The sequence below is a fragment of the Augochlora pura genome, chromosome 7 (genome assembly GCF_028453695.1).
Source record: "Augochlora pura isolate Apur16 chromosome 7, APUR_v2.2.1, whole genome shotgun sequence".
Lineage (NCBI taxonomy): Eukaryota > Metazoa > Arthropoda > Insecta > Hymenoptera > Halictidae > Augochlora > Augochlora pura.
In genome coordinates, this window is record NC_135778.1 from 33,583,264 (window position 1) to 33,597,945 (window position 14,682).

The 14,682-nt window shown below is 43.8% G+C and overlaps 1 protein-coding gene across 1 annotated transcript in view; it reads right to left on the reverse strand.

Annotated features, from left to right (window-relative positions):
• The window catches only part of Ache-2 (acetylcholinesterase 2), a 171,891-nt gene extending 161,680 nt beyond the window's left edge, over positions 1–10,211 (reverse strand). Inside the window, exon 1 of the mRNA XM_078187922.1 lies at positions 8,587–10,211. Within this exon, the coding sequence (XP_078044048.1) occupies positions 8,587–9,712 (1,126 nt within the window). The 5' untranslated portion in view covers positions 9,713–10,211. The remainder of the gene's footprint in view (positions 1–8,586) is intronic.
• Positions 10,212–14,682: the final 4,471 nt, after the last annotated feature.

Consider the following 14,682-nt stretch of genomic DNA (forward strand, 5'->3'; position numbering starts at 1 on the left):
CACTGAATAGGCCAAATTGCTGACGCGGGTTACATGTGCACTGCGCCGCGCTGATGCAACGTAACACGGAGCCACGGTATTATTCTTAGCCTCCCGGGTCAGCCGTGAAACCCGACCGAACCGAAATAGCCCAACCCACCCACGCAATCCTGCTTCCTACGCGAACCGAGGCTCAATTTTACAAATCTGCCAATTTTTTCTTGACCCCGTCGCGTCGATATCCTGGCACCATGGTGGACCGTTTATCGGCGTTCGCGCGTCCTGCGCATTATTCTCGATTTAGATATCGGAATGTGGAGACTTTGAGCTATGAAATAAGCATGGAGTGATTGTTGTATAATTTTTTTTTTCACGAAGTTATAGCAGCTCAAACGATGGCGTTAGTTTGCTATAGATAGGATTATAATGACGGCGGTATACGTCTTACTTAAGATGTGGTAAAATAGTAAGGAAAAATCGTGAATTAATTTGTTTCGTCTCGATGGTAAGCGGAGAGTTCAATCTGTAATAATATATCGGTAGCAGTTTGGACAAAATTTGTTGTGCGTTGTAGAAAAGTGGAAATTTGAAAAATTGTGCAGAATGACAGAGCTTAATTTTCTGCCTCTATTTTTCCGCGAAAATTTTTTTGACAAAAATAAATTACTAGCTCTGAAAATAAAACGTTCGCCCTTCAAAACAAGCCTAAATTGATCACCTTGTGCTTTTACTGCGCAGAGATACAGTAATTCAAATTTCCACAATTTTTCAACCGAGATTCCATTTTGGTCGCCATAATGTTTCGTGCAAAGTATCATAAATCGGCAAGAAAAAATCGCAGATCATGTATCTCGGTGTCAGTTCAAATCAGAGCCTTTCAACCTGATCTACGCGTCGACTCTAATCGTTAAAAATTGTTAAAAAAATCACTCGAAATTGCGTGAAAACTCAAAAGTTCAATGAACTCTATTTCCGATACCAGAAACAGCGCCGTATCGAAATTGTCGCCATGGCTTTGTTCCCGGGAGAGACGTCGAGGACTGGGTAAAATCATTAAAAGAATTAAGAGACCGTCGCCGTGAACGATTTTATCAGGCGGAATGACTCTCCAGCGTGACCCGGCTGCGAATCTCCGCGATTCCAATCTCCGCGAACAGTTGCGTCTCTATCTCTTTGTTTGGAATTGTCTGGCGAAGTGGGAGAGAGGAGCCCGTCGCCGAGGCGAGCAGTTATCGAGTGATTCGCGGCTCTACGTGTTCCCGTGGCGTTTATCGGGAAAGTCGATTGTCCCCGGCATATATCGGTTGTCTCGAATCAATTGGCCCGCGAGACGCCCTCGGCCGTACGACGCTCCCACGCGACCGCCGAAAACTCCCCATGGTTATCCGGACGGGCGGCAATTCCCCATGGTTATCCGGACATGCGACGGTTCCCCACGAGTCCACGACACAAGGATACATGGCGGCCATTTCTCAGACGATGCTCGCGGAAAGAAATGCCCCGGGGAAATGTACTCGCCGACTATTAGTCATCTTCGATGCGAGACTCGATGGAAATTTGTCAGACTTAACGGAGGACTGGTTGCAACCGGAGGAGATCTCGCCCCACCCCCTTTCTTCCCCGGCCTAGAAAACGCTTCAACTTTTACTGCCCCAGATTAGGTTCTACAGCTCGGTATAAATTAGGATTTATTTGTCAGGATCTTCCGGGGGGGGGGGGGGGGGGTTTCTTCCTATTTTACTACCACGCGGATGGAGCTCGGCTTCGAACTGGGTTAGCTGTAGTTCGAACTTCGCGAAATCTGAGGACCACCAGCGCCACGAAATAGCATACCGGCCAGAGGCTTCTCGATTCCCGCCGGCCCTAACCAATTACGAGGGTTGCCTTTAATATTTCGGGATCAGAGAACAAAAACAAATATTAATCATCGAAAATCACTTTATTGTTTTTCAAAATATTCCCCATGAAGATCTATACACTTTTGCATGCGTTTGAACCAATTGTCGAAGCACTTTTGCCACTCTGATCGAGGTATCTCCAAAACATGCATTCTGAATGCAGCAACCGCTTCTTCAGGTGTCGGAAAACGTTGACCTCTCAGTTTGTTTTTTACGTACGGGAATAAAAAGAAGTCATTCGGTGCCAAGTAAGGACTATACGGCGGATGACTCATCAAATCGATGTTTTGGGTGCTCAAAAAAGCGGTTGTTTGATGCCGATGAGTGAGAGTTCGCATTGTCGTGGTGAAGAGTGATCCGTCTTCGGCGGTTGGTTTTCCTGATTTTTCAGTCAAATGTTTATGCAATATTGAATGTATGCTGGTCCCACTAATGCCTAAGGTTGTCTCAATCTCACGATAGGTCATATGACGATCTTGCAATATCAGTTCGCGCACAGCATCAATGGTTTTCGGAACAACAACTGATTTTGGACGACCTTCACGAAATTCGTCTTGGAGTGAACTACGACCACGATTGAATTCACCATACCATCGATAAACACTGGTCCTTGATGGAGCTTCATCGCCAAAAATTGAATTAAGTTCATCCATGCACTGTTGCTGAGTTAATCCACGTCGAAAGTTGTAAAAAATAATCGCACGAAATTGTTCACGATTTAATTCCATTTTTGGGCCGAGATGAATCTTTTAAGTTACTGTAAACAACACAAATAGCGCTCGTATGTCAAAACGTTCTGAGTACGTATAACCACAAAAATGTCCAAATTCACGATAGAGCTGTGAGTTGCCAGATTGCAACACTAGGGTTGCCAAATCCCGAAACATAAAAGGCAACCCTCGTACATTCTCCGCTGTATTTCACCGTAGAAATAAATACAGTGGCGGCGATAGATAGAACGCGATGTATGTATCTTACGCGCGTATTGATGTATCCAATTCTTTCCCGTTTAGTCGGATGGCGCTGCCGACACGCTTTTCGATATTACTAATGCGGTAATTAAGTTTTCTATGAACACCAACGAATTAGTTATAAAGTACGATCTTCCAGCTTTAATTTGAGACCACGAAAGTTAAAGAATTCTCATGGGAAAGGGAGCAAAATTTAATTCGTATATAATGTATATCATGGAAGCATGTTTCTTGATATGATAAAATTATTTATACGATTGCGAAATATTTTATGAAACTTTATTTATCTGTTATAAAATACGATCTTCTCGCTTCTATTTGCGATATTGAGAGTTTTAAAAATCTTTGTGGAAAAGCATCGAGAAATCGTTTTAGCATTTATTATGCAGCAATTATGTGTCCGCGTTATAATTGTATGCTTCTCAGAATTAAGTATTATTCGAATAGTTTCACGTAAATATGTTTCTTAATTCGAATAATTCGTGTAATTCGAGTAAATCCATTAATTCGAATAATTCTAATCCATTTGAGTAATTCGAATAAGAACGCGTAATTCGATTAATTCGAAAAATAAAGAATAATTCGAAGAGTTCCAAAAATTCGAAAAATAAAGAATAACTCGAAGAGTTCCAATAATTCGAAAAATAAAAAATAATTCGAAGAATTCTAATAATTCGAGTAATGCGAATAATTCAAAGAATTCAAGTAATTCAAAGAATTCAAAGAATTCGAAAAATTCGAGTAAAATTGTATTCGATTAAATTTTTCTATACGTAAATTTATACTCCACTACGCATTAATGATGCAGTACCGAATAAAATCGTATCCACTAGTATCTATCTTTCTCCGGTATTCGAATAGAATATTTTCTATTTCTTGATCTTTATTTCAGTACTTCGCTCGCCACCGTAAATTCTACCTCCATTTCAGAAATCTTCGGCTAATTCAATTCTCGATCTACGATCACACGGATGCCAGCGATCGCTAATAACAAGGCCGAGCGTTCGACAGCACTCGTGGGAGAGAAAAAGCAGTATTTGGGCCGCCGTAGGTACGGCACTCCCTCGAACTGCTTAATTACCGCGGCTCGGCCGACCGAGAATCGACTATTAATGGCTTGGCTCTGCCTCCGAGCACGAAAACGATCGAGATCTCGTGTTTCCGGTTGATCGACGCGGTTCTCTTATCGAGGCCCGGTAACTTACGTAAGCATCCAAACACGTTTTTCAATCTGCCGCGAGTTATCGTCGACGGGATACGCTCCGGAGAGAATCAGCGTTCTAATTAATCGCGCGATCTCAGACTCGAGACTTTCCCGTGCCTCGAGAAATTACAAGCGTCGGGGGCTGAGCTCCGTCTACGAGCACCATCTGTTAACTTCGCAAACTCGCCGGCCCTGGCGTACTCGGGAGCAGAAATTAAAATTACAATTTTTGCACCATCTTAATCTGAAATTCCGACGGCTACCAAAGGCATCACGAATTTTTAAGGGCATCGCAACAGCACCTAAAGACGCATGGTTTTACCTGTCGTTAAGAGGCTGACGCCAGTACGTAAATTCATTCGATTCTAACAACCGGAACGCGTTAATTAAACGCGTAGTTTAATGCGTTTATGTATTATTTTCAACTCATTCAAGTTAATAAAAATAAGGGGAAACATTTTCTAAATGATTAACATTTGTTGCAATCGATAAAGAGAATATTTATTTCGCATAAAAGATTCACAGTGCACTAAAGACAATTGATATCTACTGTACTTGACTTCGCTAACATATAAAGTTCAATCTGTATCTTTCTACACGCTTTCTATACAATAAAAGTATAAAATAATAATAATAACTACTTCATTTATCACCAGAATAAACCCTTTACCACGGTGAAAGAGAGAAGATGGCGAAACAAGGAAAAAAGAAATTACATCGCAGATAAGACAGACAAAAGTACAGTATTAGCATAAATCTGCTGTTTTATCGAAGTACCTTTTCGTAGGGCGCGTCGGTTCGCCGTAAATTTAAAATCCCGTGGCAGCTGATTCCGCGGAGGATGCTGCGGGAGTTCGGGTCCCGAATCTCCGGGGATTTGCCGGATTCCCAAACGCGGTAGGACTACCAGTTCCCGACTAATTAGTCACGTTTCCGGCGAATCGAGCCGAGACAACTGTCGCCGGAAGTTGTCGAACTCGTGCAGGACCGAAAGACGCCGCGTCGCGGCTCGGCGAGCCCGCGCCGGTGTCCTTTACAGGTGAAGTGTCGATCGAACCGTGTCCCCGTGGCCGTCCCCTCGCAAAGGTTAATTAGCCGGAGTGGGTAAAGACTCCTGTGCGGCGGCCAGAGCAAAATAATTCCCGGCCCCCCGCGGTAAAATGCGTTCGGCCCGTCCGTCCGGCCGGCGACACGGCTTTTCATTAACGAGAAAGGTGGATCGCCAATAATGAATAGGTTTCTGCGTTATCTAACGAGTCTATGGGACCATTGTTCCCGATCGGCGCCGACAGCCGTTCAACCAGACCAGGATTTACGTAACCGGCCAGGATAACCATCGCTCCCGCAGCCTTGAAACCGAGCCACGCGATTCCCAACAATGCAAGCCTAATCGTTTCCCAGAAATTCGACACCGTTCCGCGCAAATGGAAAATTATTCGACCCGAGCCCCTGGGAATCTTTTCGCTTTATTAGGATTGAATTGAAGCTGAAGACCTACGTTTTCAGATACGGCAATTTCGGATCGACGTGATCTTCGGAAATGCTTCGAATAATCGAAAGATCCCGAACCCCTTTCTCGGAGGGAACTAATATGTTTCCATGGGAAACTTGCGGAAATGTAACGAACTCTTGCGCGAACTCACTCTTAACGGACTCGCAGTGGGATTTTTTTGAACTTTATTTCGTTTGAATTAGAGCTGAGGATGCGTAATTTATAAACATTGATAATTGGGTTAGAAAAGAATTTTAGGAATATCTTGAAAAATTCAGAAATATCGATCGCTCGTTTGGATGAAATTGACACGATTTTAAGGGAGACTTTTATAATACATTCTGCTCTCTTTCCGTGGCTATCACTAAACCTTATATGGCATTAATTGAAGCTAAAAGTGTTCGCTTTAAGATGTGCTAGAATAGAGCACAGGAAAATCGCGACATCATTTCGGAAAATCGAGTAATCTTGACAGCTCGCTCGATCGTTAATAACTTAATATGAAAGACAAACATCAAATCGATTTTACGTTCTATTCCCGCGAAGTCCTTTTAACGTAATTTCATTTAAATCAAAGCTGAGAGTTTCCTCTTTATGACAGGGCACTTTATATTTAAAAAAAAATAACCTCAAAATGTTTTCGAAATATTCTAAAATTCCAACGGAAGTCCCGGGACGAAAAGCCCTCGATACCGAAGGTAGACACTGAATCGATTTTCAGTTGCACTCTCGTGGGGCAGTCTTGACAGAACTTAGTTTAAATTAAAGCTGGAAGCATCTACTTTAAGATAGTGCCACTTTGACCCAATAGAAATTGCGATATCGTTTCGAAAATTCAGTAAATCTACATCGAAGTATTATACAACGACCGTTCTTAATTTTTAATGTATCTACGAATCGATTTTAAATTAGTTTCCCGTGGGAGTTTCTTAACGTAACATAGCTTAAATTGGAGCTAGAAATGCGAGCGTTAAAACGATGTAGATTATATTACAATGGAACCTCGATATCATTGCAGAAAATCGCTGGATCCAGATCAATGGATCCGGGTAGACTGGCCAGGTTACAATGGCTGGCTCCGAATCGATTTTCAAACACGTTCCCATAAAAGCCCTCGAACTTTCGACGTCTGGAATTGAAGCCAAACGACTACTGTTTCAGCAGCTCGTAAACGAACCCATGGTCCCGCTGGTCGAATAAAGATACCATTCTGTAAAAGTTCATTGATGCTGGAATCGAAGCACGGCACAAACATCCTGGCCGACCGCAGTGCGTTCGTCCTACAGTGCCACTCCGAAACAGCATTATTCCGTTTCGTTACCGCGCGGATAGCCACGCGAATATCATTTACGTCGCATGGGGGCCCGCGCAACCAACAATCACTTTAACACTGAGCATGCCATCGCTGGCCAAATGAGCGGCCTTGCGATTTTTATTTTCACATTATTTGCATTACCAGGATTCTCTCTTAACACTTCACCGATCGGGTAGTCTATAAATCGGCTCTTTCATGTAAGCTGCAATGTTATTATATCATCATTTAAATATTGGATAGCTATTGCGATTGATAGAATGAAAATAGAAATTAAGATTTAAGATTGAGCTATTGTGAGCTTTAATATTATTGCATATTTATATTATATTGTATATAATAATATTATTATTATTATATTTTTTTAATAATAATATTATTATTATATTTTTTTAATAATAATATTATATATTTATATTATATATAATAATATTAATTAATAATGTTATGTTTCAAATACTAGAAGCTTTCGTGATTAATAAAATAAATACGGTATTAGTAGAAGCTAAAATTTAACATTGAATTTTTGTAAGCTCCAGTATTATTATATAATTCTTTAAATATTGGATACCTTTGGCGAGTGATAAAATTGATTAAAAGTGATAAAGTTATTTAAACGAATTTCCGTAACTTAGTTAATTAGGTGGCGATTTAAATAAACCGGTTTAAAATGATCCGGACAGCATAGGAGAAGGGTTGATTGTTGCTGTCAACGACGACGAAATTTCCTTTTCCTCTACGACACTTTCCGCAGCCTTTAACGATCTACACTCCCCTGTAAAAGTATTAGGACACCTGCTGATTTATCATAAATTGTAATTTCTCATTAACGTTCTATGTTTACTGTTAAGTTTTACGGCAGCGTATCATCAAAATCGGTTCTAGAGATAATTTGCTTTCTATCGAAACTATTTATTTTTATTTTTTATTTTTATATAAAATTAAAATATATCGCGTTACATATACCTAAACTTTATGAGAATTGATAGATTTTATTTTTACCACTTGCATGTTATGAATTTTACTGTTCGTTCAACGAAAATAAATTTGTACCAGCCTGTCACCTATGTATAAACTTGATACTTTTACAACCGCGCCAAAAATCTCGAATTTAATAAAATTGCAGTATTTGATCCGATTAAATATAAATTTCGGAGTAAATTTATACAACATCAACTACTTCTTCAACATTTGCGCCCCGTGGATATCATAATAAAATTAAGAAATTATAATACTGATTAGGGTGAATATTTCTTCATTCGATCATCAAACAACATAATTTATAACGTGTAGTAAAAGTTCAAAAACCGTGACAGACATATTGACGAGAAAAAAATTAAATTTTCTTTAATAAGATCGCGTTACTTTTACTATGATGCAACAAATATAGAGATACACAAACTTGTTACAGTTTAATACAATTAACTTTGTCATACTTTCTTCAATTTATTTCAAAGTTAATTCTATTAAACTGTAACAAGCTTATATAACTATATATTTTTCACATTACAATAAAGGCAGCGCGTCGATCTTATAAAAGAAAACTAAATTTTCTCTTCACCAGTACACCCATCTCTAACTGTCTTCGAGTGTCCCAATACTTTTGTAGGGCAGTGTACGTCTGACCGCCGGTCATTGGTGACCGCCGCGATAAGAACCGCCGCCTCTTATCGCAGCCTTCGCGACCCGACCTCGACAGAGCCCCATTGGTACAGTTGGTGCACACTCACCCTCGTTCTTGTTGTTCCCGATAAGTATCTCGGTGTCCTTGAAGTCTGCTTCCTGGAGCAGCTGTAGCGGGTCCTTGGGCAGGAAGATGCCGTCGATGGTGGGCGCGGATGGGAACCCGAGTATGCCCCAGTAGCTGTTCCATTGCTGCACAGAGATGGCCTTGGCGTCCGCGGACCTCATGCAGGCCATCACCCTGGCCGGGTTCTCCTGCAGCATGGTAGAGTTGCATCCGCAATCGTCGACGAGCACCCTGGCGACCTCGTTCGCCTTTTCGCCGGTCATATAGCTCCACGGTGCGTTCAAGGTGCCACTTTGCAGGATGCCGCGACGCACCAGGCCGCGGGTGACAGGAGAGATCAGATGCAGGGAGACGGAGCTGCCGCCGGCGGATTCGCCGAAGATGGTGATCAGGTCAGGGTCACCGCCGAACGCGGCGGCATTGTCCCTGAGCCACCTGAGCGCCAGAGCCTGGTCCCAAAGGCCCATATTGCCGGGCGCCTCCTCGCTGTTGGCGAAGTGCTGGTTCAGATAGAGGAACCCGAACGCACCGACCCTGTACTGCATGGAGGCGATGATGACGTTGCTGGTGGCTGCCATGATGTCCGCGTCGTAAACGTCCAGCGTCGCGGTGCCCGTCATGAACCCTCCGCCGTAGATCCAGACCAGAAGCGGGACGCCGTTCCTGTCGCCGTTGTTGGGCGGCTCGGAGCCCTTGTGCCTCAGCCGCAGCTTCTGTGGCACCCATATGTTCAGGTAGAGACAGTCCTCGGAGATGTTAGTGTTCGGGTTCCACATCTCTTCGCCGGGGAACCCGGGGAAGTACTCGTACCTCTCCTGGATGCAGCTGTTAGGCAAAACGGTGGCGTTCAGCACACCGTGCCACGGCTCGATCGGCAGCGGCCTCCGGAACCGCAGCGGCCCTATAGGAGGCTTGGCGAACGGGATCCCATAGAAAATGTGCACCTCCCTGTCGAGCACCGTTCGCGAGAACCCTCGCACCAGTCCGCTGGTCGTCTCCACCACCAGGGGATCATTGTGCACATTCCCGTTTCTCTGCTGGGCGACGTTAGCCCTCGCCGAGCCCAGCAGGGCCAGCAGGATCAACGCGGGCAACCTCTCGGTCATCGCGTGCCCCTGGGAGCAGTCCTCGGAGCTGACAGACTCAACAAGTTAGCGGGGAACCGGCTTCCGCGCGGACTCCCTTCCTCCGTCTACCTCTCGTCGCCCGTCTCTCTCTTCCTCTCTCTCTCTCTCTTCCTCTCTCTCTCTTTCTCTATCTTTCTTCTGCGGTAGCTGCACACCTGGGGTCTCTTCCGATTCACCGTGACCTTCCGGGGCACACGCACCAACTAGCACACGCACGCACGCGCCCTCGATCACCCTCTTCTCCACCCTCTTAACGCCCCTCGACCGGCTCTCTCTCTCTCTCTCTTCCTTTCTTTCTCTCTTTCTATCTGCGCTCTTTCGTTGCTCCGTACTTAATCACGGGTAAACAAGTTTCGACAATCCAGAGTTTCGTTAACGGTTGTCACGGAGATGTTAGGCTATCTTGTCGGGCAAAGATCACACGAGACTGGGCACTCGGGTTTGGTATCGCGCGGCGGCCGGCGAGCCGCGTTGCACGGGGTCGACTGATCGAGGAGAGGTGGCACGAAGTGGAGGTGCGCGCTGATGGCTCGCCAGCGATGCTGCTGGCAACAGTGGTGGTGGTGGTGGTGGTGGTGGTGGTGGTGGTGGTGGTGGTAGTGGTGGTGGTGGTGGTGGTAGTGGTGGTGGCGACGGAGGTGGTGGTGGTGGCGGTAGTGCTGGTGGAGAGAGAGTGTCGGCGGCGCACGCCTCGTGCCCCGTATCCACCGATGCCCATTCAATTCCCTTTGTTGCGAGTGTTCGAGGAACTCCGCCGAGACCCGGGGAAAGATTCGAGCCTCGTCTGAAACTATTCGGAAGACATCCCCGCCCGCTACTCATTTAACTTTCCGCCGGTGCTTCCGGCGGTCCAAGTTTTTTGATTGGGAGGGGCGAGGGACGTTGATCTACGAGAGTGCCGAAGCGCCCCTTGTTCGCCCCCCCCCCCTCCCCCCGCCATTCTCTTCGAAACCGAACCTCCAGCAACCTCGACAGGGATCTTCCATCTTTAATCGACGTCTGAAAACTCAATTCGAGTTCCCTTCGGCCGGGATATCTTTTTTCCGCGTGCCGGCGACCGGTCACAGGTGTTTGCACGCCCGGAATTTCGGCTGCTGCCATTTTCAGAGTCATCCCCGATCTTCTTCGGCAAACTTGCGACTTTGGGCGGAAGACGCGCTGATCAGAGTTCGGTGTTGTTTGGATTCTTCGGAATCGATGCTTGCTCGAGGGACTTCTTCGAATTAATTCGTTTGCATCGAATATTTTATTCGAATAATTCATTATTTATATGATTCTTTATTACAATGCTTCTTTAGTCGAATAATTCTTGATTCGAGTGATTCTTTATTCGAATGCTTCTTTATTCGAATAATTCTTTATTCGAATAATTCCCTATTCAAATAATTTTTTATTCGTATGACCCTTTATTCAATTGATTCTATATTCAATTGCTTCCTCATTCGAATACTTCTTTATTCGACTAACTCAGACATTTCCATATTCGAATAATTCGAAGAACTCCTTATTCAGCTAATTCTACGAATTCTTTATTCAAATAATTGGAATAATTCGAAAAATTCTTTACTCGAATGATTTTTTTTCGGTATATTATACGGATCGTTGACGGATCAGGTTGTTGCGAGAGAGGCATCCATCTTGCGGCGTGCGGCGGAGGTGGCCGCCGCAAATTTATTCGAGTACTATGGGCAAAATTAATGTAGCATCGGTAGATGCTCGGGCTTGTTTTGACGGCTGGCAATGCGAGCCCGGGAATTTCAACGAAAATGGAGAAATTCGCGTTCCATCTACGTGCCCGGAATATTGTTCCAATATAATACTAACCTCCAGGTAGAAAAGTAACAGAAGGTAACGAAAACGTGTGTAACAATGCTTAGCGTTTAATTTACGTTTCGTATCCGGCCGGCCGGACTCGAAATAAAATGTTTCCCCGGCGAAATACGGTCCGTTAACGCCGTATCATCGTGAATTTCAGTGAAAGCATATTGTTAATTAAAGCGGACACCACGGCCCGATACCGAGCCCTGTTATTTTTGCATGCGGCGCGGCCGTGCTGATTATTCTATAAACAAAAATCAAATGCACTCCAAAAATAAATAACATTCAAATTGCTCGCGGAGGAACACCGCGTTTCCCGGTGCTTCGGTGTACTGGGGGGGGGGGGGGGGGGGGGATGGCGATCGAAGGGAATACAAAATTCCCACGGACCGAGTGCACTCGGTTATCGATGAATTAACATTTAACAAATATTCTCACCTGTCGCCGCAACCTTTTCACACTATTTTTCGGCTTTTTTTCTGCCCTCTTGGGAAAGCGAGAGGGAGAAAGAGAGAAAGAGTGAGAGGGAGAGGGTCACCGTAAACGACCGGTTCGACACCCTAGCCCATAACCAGGCCACGTTTCACCCTTCGTCGTGGCAAACGATTCCGTTTCGTCGCAGTTACGGTCCGCCACCCTCCGTTGTCACGGAGGGTGGTTGGCGAAAAAAAAAACGGGGGAGTGAGCTTGTTAAAATAATTTGAACGTGAATGGGGAAGCGAGCGAAGATTCCAGGCATGCGACACGGTCATCCATTGTCGTTAACCCTCGACGAACCGGTACGTACTCGAACGAGTCACGACTGGGTCATTTCTAGCCCGTGTGCAACCCTTTCACGAACTATGTCACCTGTAAATTATGAACGGCGGTACTTCGACGTCCCCGTAGGACATAAAGGGCTCCTAGGGAGCAAGGGCTCGGCGCATTACTTCCGCTGATTATTATGAGAATGGATGAGCTCCTCCAATTATGATAACCGGATTAATATTAATACCCGGGCATATTTTTATTACGGCCGAGCCCATGAAAATGCATAAGGAAGTGATTCGCCCGGATACACAAGACCCTCTCAGGTTTTCCAGTCACAATCCATACTAATTTCCCTGCAGAATCTTCCGGCACGGTGCACGCCGGCGAACTGTGGAAATAGTATAGGGCGATCCATATGGTGTTTTAGGAATTCACGACGCTGCCATCTTGACGTTCGCCTAGGTTCGCGTGCTTGGTAAATTTCATTCGATCGACGGATAACGAACAAAGTTTTTATTGATTGATAATGAATAAGATTTTTCTCTCATTGGCAACGAACAAGATCTCTATTTCGTCAGCAACGAATAAGATTTTTATTTCATTAATAACGAATAAAATCCTTTATTCGTTATCCGCGTGCAACGAGTAACTTCGTTTCTGCGAGAAGAGTTTATATACGAATAAAAGTTTTATTCGTTATTCGCACGTCGTACCGGTTAAAGATGTACTCAACTCGGAGCCAATAACACTGCTATTCTCGCCGGTATTATATATTTTATATTCTTTGTTATGTATTCTTGAAAAATTGGTTCCAAAGGCGATGCTTGGAGATACATTCTCCATTTCTTTAAACTTATAAATATTTCCGTGCTGTGAATATAATATCTCTGCTTAAAACAATTGCAAAATAAATATTAAAGATATAAATTTTTCTTCCAGCTAAAGTCACTTTAGATGTTTGAATTACAAAAATAGAATCGAATGCTGCAAGAGATCCAAAGGAGAACGTTTGAATGGGTTAGAATCATAGTGGAGTAAGTCATATTTTTCTCATTGTGTTATCGTTTACTACCACACGTATTGTTCAATCAACAGATTGAACTGTAAACTAATTTACAGTTAAGTTAATTTAAAGTAACGTTACAATTTATTTCACTGCCTTTTGAACATTCTCGCATACATTAAATTATGTTTTAACCTCTTAGGCACGACGCGCCATTATAGTGGCTCTCGCGGATTTTTTGTGCTTTACTCAATTGTTTTATTAGTTATTAAAGTAAACGATTAAAGAAAAATGTATATATACAATCGAGTAAGAAAAGAATATTGTATAGATAATGCCATATAGCTATACCAAAGAAGTATATGTTAAGAAAAATGGTAATTCTGTTATGAAAAATAATTAATTTATTAAAAGTTATCACTTACGCTACCATGATTCCAACACATTCATTCACTCAATACAGTATTCAATGCATAATTATACAATCCAAGAAATTACAGTCTAATAAGGACTTGAACAAGGATTCGTTTCATTTATAGAAAACAAATCCTAGATCTGAAAATGGATCGCCCTGTAGACTTGCAAGCGTCTACATAGAGAGGAAACATCGACTGCTACTGTTTGCGGGCAAATACTTCTTTTATTTTCCCGCCAAGCAAAATATGAGGAACGAGGATCTTCGAGTTCTCTGTCTACAAGCGAAGCTGTGTCCTTTCCGGGAATGGGTCGAGGGCCGGCGAGAACGGCGGAAGGAAGGGACGCGTTCATTGGAATGTGGACGCTGTTGCGCGACAATCAGCAAGAACCCCCGCGCCAAGGTTCCATGCGGGGAAAAACCAAGTTCCCGGCGCGAAAACGTTACGTGACGTTCCCGGCGCGGGATTCGACGCTTTGCTGCAAGCGGATCCGTGCCCCGCGGCATGCAAAGACGTCCGGGATGCGTGATGTTATTAGCGGGAAGACCGGTCGCGGCGCACCCTGCATACCCAATGCCGGTATCCGCGATTGCAATTGCTGTCTGCGCCTCGCGGATGGATTTCTTCGCAGTCGGAAGCCTTCGGGAAACACTTGAACATATCCAAACGCTGCGCGACGCTTATGCGAGCGTTTGGGACGAAAATCGCAACTGCTAAGCTAATCAGTTTTCGAGCAAACTGACTTAATAGATCTTTAAAGTAAATACGATGCAACGACTTTTATGAGAAAATTGTATGATTTCATGACAAAAATTCGTGTTCACTTTTTACTTATGTCTGGTTACGTCGGGTTATGTTGGTTTATGTCTGGTTGCGTCAGATTTCAAGTTATGTCAAAGTTACGTCAAAGATTCTTGATATTTATGTATCATAGGAAAATTTATATCGAAACTATATTAGAA